At 37.9% G+C, this 6,837-nt stretch overlaps 1 protein-coding gene across 2 annotated transcripts in view; it reads left to right on the plus strand.

Annotated features, from left to right (window-relative positions):
* Positions 1–6,837, plus strand: part of NUP54 (nucleoporin 54) — a 34,234-nt gene that overhangs the window by 7,679 nt on the left and 19,718 nt on the right. For both annotated transcript variants that reach the window (XM_017876566.1, XM_017876565.1), the window contains one exon: positions 4,909–5,135. In XM_017876566.1, the coding sequence (XP_017732055.1) occupies positions 4,909–5,135 (227 nt within the window). The remainder of the gene's footprint in view (positions 1–4,908; positions 5,136–6,837) is intronic.

Here is a 6,837-nt window from a genome sequence, read left to right on the forward strand (position 1 = left end):
ATCACCTGAGGTCAGAGACCAGCCTGGCCAATGTGGTGAAACCCATCTTCACTAAAAATACAAAAATTAGCCAGACATGATAGTGAACACTTGTAGTCCCAGTTACTTGGGAGGCTGAGACAATGAGAATTGCTTGAAACCCGGTAGGCAGAGGTTGCAGTGAGCTGAGATTGTGTCACTGAACCTCCAACTTGGGTGACAGAGCAAGACTCTGTCTCACGAAAAAAAAAAACACAAAAAAAAACAAAGAGAAAATAGAATTCCTTATTGCAATTCCTTCACCTTCCCTCCACCAAATCTATTTCTTTTTCTCCCTCTATCTGTATTTTCCTCTTTTTACCTTACTCGGGATCTCATAACCTCCTGCCTTCTCAGGGTGCGTGTGCTGTTGATTATTCTAGCTGCACTCCCTCCCCTAGTCTTCACCTTCGCATCTACATATAAATAACTAAAGTTTATTTTTTCTTGAAACATTAATAACAACAAAAAAACTACTTTAATCTCACATTCACTGCAGCTACCACTCTCCTCCCCGTCATAAACTATTTGCCAGTCTGGATTCTGTTTCTTTATTTTATCAAATAAGTTAAGGTCATCAATCATCTCAGTAAATCCAGTGAACACTTACTATTCTTTAATTATGAAAAATGCTAACAAAGAAAAAAAGAATAGTGATGTGAACCCTACCAGCTGGAGTCATCAAAAGTCAGAATTTGCCACATTTGTTCTTGTCTCCTTTTCCTTTTTTTTTTTTTTTTTTTTTTTTTTTTTTTTGAGACGGAGTCTCACTCTGTGGCCCAGGCTGGAGTGCAGTGGCCGGATCTCAGCTCACTGCAAGCTCTGCCTCCCGGGTTTACACCATTCTCCTGCCTCAGCCTCCTGAGTAGCTGGGACTACAGGCACCCACCACCTCGCCCGGCTAGTTTTTTGTATTTTTTTAGTAGAGACGGGGTTTCACCGTGTTAGCCAGGATGGTCTGGATCTCCTGACCTCGTGATCCGCCCGTCTCGGCCTCCCAAAGTGCTGGGATTACAGGCTTGAGCCACCGCGCCCGGCCTTTCCTTTTTTTTTTTTTAAATCACTGACGTATTGGAGAGCAAATCCCAAGCATGTCATTTCATGCTTTACTATACTTCTCTCTTTAAAAATGTGTACCTCATTCCAACCCACAATAATTCCTTGGTGTTATCTAATACCCCATCTATAATCAGAGTTCCCTATGTCTCAAAAGTGTTTTACTTGGTTTGTTTGAATCATGATCCAAACATGGACCACACATTCATTTTCTTGTCATGTCCCTTAAGTTCTTTTTAGTGTAGAGAATTCCTCGTTCTGTTTTTTTCCCTCATAAATTTTCCAGTTGTCTTGTTAAATGTCCCCATTCTGTATTTTCTTCTGCTTCCTTGTAATATTATTTAACTTTATCTCTCATAATTGTGGTAAATAAAGTTTGCTTTAGGGACTTGATTTTGCTTTTTTGGTAAGAACATTTTGGCCGGGCGCGGTGGCTCAAGCCTGTAATCCCAGCACTTTGGGAGGCCGAGATGGGCGGATCACGAGGTCAGGAGATCACCTGGCTAACGCGGTGAAACCCTGTCTCTACTAAAAAATACAAAAAAACTAGCTGGGCGAGGTGGCGGGCGCCTGTAGTCCCAGCTACTCGGGAGGCTGAGGCAGGAGAATGGCGTAAACCCGGGAGGCGGAGCTTGCAGTGAGTTGAGATCCGGCCACTGCACTCCACTCTGGGCCACAGAGCGAGACTCCGTCTCAAAAAAAAAAAAAGAACATTTTGCGAGTGGTGCTGTGTGCTTCATATCACATCACATTGAAAGACTAACTCACTTATGGTGATGCTAAGATTGATCAGTAGGTTCAGATGGTGACAGCGTATTTTTATCTTACTACTTTAACCTAATGGTTTCATTCCTTGATCATTGCCTCAATCAGTTATCTTATTAGGGGTTGCAAAATGGTGATTTTCTAATTTCCTCCCTATCACACTGAAATTTCTTCTGTAAAAGGAACTTTTTCTTCATCCTCCAAGACTGCTTGATCACGCTGATACACAGTTTATATAGTAAAGGCAGGATAATTTTCTTTTAATGGACAATTTTATAAAAGGAGTTTGTGGCCTCATTATTTCTTATGGTATGCAAGGAGTTAGGATTTAAAAAAAATTTGATCCTATACTTCATAAAATTACCATTTTGAATGCATGGGCTTTAATAAATATGTTTCAGTTAGTTGCATTTGGCCAATGGGAGACCTTAACTCCTGTGACACTAGTCTAGTTTTTTCCTACTTCATTGTTAGTCCTCCTTATTGCTTTTGTTCACTCATCTTCCTCTCTCTGTCTCTACAGAGATGTTAGACATGTTGCTTGCCTTTACCTCTACCCCATGGCTTAGCTGACTCCTTCCTTTAGGCCCTAACTGAAGTGCTAATGGAACTGTCTTCTCTTGACCCCTCTCTCAGGCTTGATCAGCTCCCTTATTTAGTACTCCCAGAACCTCTGTACTTCTCTGAAGGACTTATCACAATTGTTAATATTTGTTTGATGTGTTCAGTTTGTTTAATGCACCTTGTCTACCTTGTTTACCACTGTTATCTTTAGCATTTAGCTCTGAGCACTTAGTAGGTACTCAGTAAATATTTGTTGTATGAATTAATGGTGAGTGAATGAGTGAATGTGTTTATATATATAAAAAACCAAGAGAGACTGTATTGTCAGGAAATTTAAGGGAGAAGGGCTTTCAAGGAGGATCTGTATTCAACAGAAGGTGAAGATTTTCTTTGGGGGCCAAAGGAATAATCAACAGCAAGAGGGCTCTGAGAAGGCAGCAAGGTATAAGAAGTCTAATATTATTCTGTCTTGAAAAGAGTATTGGACTTTGTAATTTGAGTTCATCAGTGCCCTCCAGCTGGTGAACTTTAAGTAAACTGGTACAGTCATAATTCAGTGTGAAGTGTAAAATGAGAGGCTGACTACATATGTCTCAGTATAGAGATCACAGGTGATTCATGTCATTTAAAAGTTGAGGAAGATAAAGCCCAGGAATTTCTTGCTAAAGGATAGAAAGTGACCTTATAATAAACCAGGATTCAGGTGTTCTGAGTTCTAGTCCAGTTCTTGCCAATGTTTATATATACTCATTTGGGAATTAATACTTTTCTGGAGAGTAAAAGAGCCTCTCTCTAGCCCTGTAGAAACTCCAAGGACCTTGTGGTACTTTCAATGTTTAGAGCTGAAAGAGAACTTAAATAATATCTAATACAGTGTTTTAAAACTCAGGTCATTTTGGTATTCACGTTTTCTCCTTATCTATGTACCATTTGTATTACTATTTAGGAATTTTCTTTAAATCAGTTTACTTTGAAACACTAAATACAGTTATTTTAAAGTAAAATTTATTGCTGCTATAAGTGGAAAACTAGTATCATTTGCTCTAAGGTAATTGAAATTAAGTACAAAGAAAATATAGTGTTAATAAATTCTAGATAGATGCCTTTGCCTTAAGCTCTGAGCCTTAGACTCGCTCCTCCCTTTGTTAAAAGATGATATACTTATCTCACACTTTGGGCAATATTTATCTGCCCTAAGAACTTGGCGCTTCTTTGCATTAGAGAAATTGGTATCCCACAGAGGTTAAGTGATTTGCCCAAAGTTACACAACCATCTAAAGTTTTAGCCTAGAATACTGATGGTTAATCCATTTGTTATTACTATATTTTTTTAATAATGAGAGAAAGGAAAATGTTTAGTAAGCTAGTATTGATATAACAATGATTTTTAGACTTACTTTGTATCCCCCAATTTATATTTATTATACAAATATAACAGTAATAACAGTTATTTAAAAAATCCTACATCTTTACAAACTTTCCTTTATCCACATGCATGCTTCCCTCCCTCCCTCCCTCCTTTCTTTCTTTCATGTGTAGGTTTAATATTGTGGACCCAATTTGTGTTCTGGTAATGAAATTAATTTGGATAACATCATTAGGGCTGGGCATAGTTGCTCATTCCTGTAATCCCAGCACTTGGGGAGGCTGAGGCAGGAGAGTCTCTTGAGCTCAGAAGTTTTGAGACTACCATGGGAAACATAGTAAGACCCTGTCTCTACAAAAAATAATTTTAAGAAATTAACCAGGTGCACGTTGGTGCACTCCTGTAGTCCCAACGACTCAGGATGATGAAGCAGGAGGATTGCTTGAGCCCAGAAAGTTGAGGCTACAGTGAGCCATGATCTGGCCACTGCATTCCAGCCTAGGCAACAAAGTGAGACCCTGTCTCAAAATATATTATTAGAAAAGCAAATTTAATGTTATGAGGTTTGGCCTAGTGTATTAGTTTCCTATTGCTGCCATAACAAATTACCACAAACTTAGCGGCTTAAGACAATAAAAGTTTATTATTTTATAGTTTCTGGAGATGAGAAGTCCAGAAGTGGGTTTCACTGTGCTAAAATGAAGGTCTTGGCAGTACTGTGCTACTTCTAGAGGCACTAAGGGAGAATTCATTCTCTTGCATTTTCCAGTTTTTAGAGTCTTCCTGCATTTCTTGGCTTACAGCTCCTTCTTCCATTTTGCCATATGCCAACAGCATAGCATCTTCAGATCTGTTTGACTCGGAGCTCACTCTTCCACTTTTGAGGATCTTATGATTACATTGAGTCCCTCCTGGTAATCCAGGATAACCCTCTATCTCAACATGCTTAATTTAATCACATCCACAAAGGCCCTTTTGCTATGTAAGATAACATATTTATAGGTTCTGTAGATTAGGCTATGGGCGTCTTTGTGGGCGGGGTGGGGGGGGCGGGGCATTATTTTGCCTCCCATGCCTAGGATCTGGATTAAGTTTTGTTTTGTTTTGTTTTTAAATACTAATTTTGGGTACATTTTTAGCATTAGGTGGTCTCTTCAGTCAGCCTACACAAGCTCCTACACAGTCCAACCAGCTGATAAATACTGCGAGTGCTCTTTCTGCTCCAACGCTATTGGGAGATGAGAGAGATGCTATTTTGGCAAAATGGAATCAACTGCAGGCCTTTTGGGGAACAGGAAAAGGGTATTTCAACAATAATATTCCGCCAGTGGAATTCACACAAGAAAATCCCTTTTGTCGATTTAAGGTATTATTAATACTGTTTATATCTTCAATTGAAAATTTTGTATAACAGAAAATATATTTAGATTAATATCAAGATAACAATTGCTTGGGGTCTTTACTCCTTGAACATGGTATGATTATACTTTTATTTTGAAAATATAGAAATTATAAAATGAAGTGATTTCATACATATGTGTGGTTGAAGGTGACCAGAATATGAATGAAGGAAAGTGTGACTAGAATGTGATTTATAACTGAAGAAAAAAAATGTAAACAGGAGAATGGTTTGCTTGGCACCTGTAAAGGGGAGACACCAAACTACAATTTAGTGGTATTCATTTAACATAGGCCAGGAGAGTGTACCTTAACTAGCAGACAGGAATTCCCCTTGGCATGTATAACCCCAAAGCTATTAAAACAGTATTGCCCATTTTCTGTGTTCTTACTCCCTGCCTACCAAACAACCTTCTCATTTGTCTCTTCAGAAAATCTCTTTATCAGCCAGTGAGAGTATTTAGGTCCATTTGGTAATGCATTTTCCATAACAAATTATGTATTGCATTCCAGTTTATACCTCAGCCTCTTAGAAGTTATATTGGCCTACATTGGTCTCTTAAACCTAATCAATATGTACATAACCCTGTGTTTGGAACTGTAAGGCTGAGGATGGGATCCTTGAATAAAGTGGTCAGCCTGTCTTGTTGCAGAACATCTCTTTGTCTCATCACTAACAAAAAGTATATTGAGTGCATGCAGTTGAAATTTTGATACATGTATTTAGTTGCTAAGAGGTATTCAATAATAGACATAAGTTGAATACAACAATTTAATAAAGTTGGTGTATAACATGGTAAAATGCATAATGTACACTTGAGTTAATTTAAATTCTTTTTTAAAAGTTGCAGATGAGTGGTGAAAAGGATAAAAGGCTTCTACCTAAAGAGCAATTCTTTAGAAAAGTATAATTGGTCATATTAATATGTGAAAAAATACAACCCTGTTTCATAAAGTTTTGTATTATATAAACCAATAAAGTGATACAGGCATTCTTTATAGTATTTGTAAGTTGACTGTCATTACTGTGATTTAAAAGTATTTATTTGTAAATTGCTTCTTTATACATTTAAAACTTAGTTTAAGATTCCATGAATCAGATATACAGATACTCCTCAAGTTATAATGGGTCACATCCCAATAAACCCATCGTAATTGAAAATACTGTAATTCAGAAATGCATTTAATACACTTAACCTACCAAGCATCATAGCCTAGCCTACTTTAAACATGCTCAGAACACTTACATCTTTGTACAATTGGACAAAATAATCTAACACCAAGTCTGTCTTATAATAATAATTTTATGATAAAAACTAAAATCAGAATTCCATGTATGGTTTCCATGTATGTATATATGAATGCATATTGCTTTTACACCATATAAAATGGAAAAATCTTAAGTTGGGAACAATCTGTATAGTGAAATAAATTATAATTAGTTGGTGATTTTTGCAGTCACTTTTATAATGGCATGCAGATGGTTTAGAAACAACCAACAATAGGCCGGGCGCGGTGGCTCAAGCCTGTAATCCCAGCACTTTGGGAGGCCGAGACGGGCGGATCACAAGGTCGGGAGATCGAGACCATCCTGGCTAACACGGTGAAACCCCGTCTCTACTAAAAATACAAAAAACTAGCCGGGCGAGGTGGCGGGCGCCTGTAGTCCC

This window comes from Rhinopithecus bieti, unplaced genomic scaffold, assembly GCF_001698545.2.
Source record: "Rhinopithecus bieti isolate Rb0 unplaced genomic scaffold, ASM169854v2 scaffold_8675, whole genome shotgun sequence".
Classification (NCBI taxonomy): domain Eukaryota; kingdom Metazoa; phylum Chordata; class Mammalia; order Primates; family Cercopithecidae; genus Rhinopithecus; species Rhinopithecus bieti.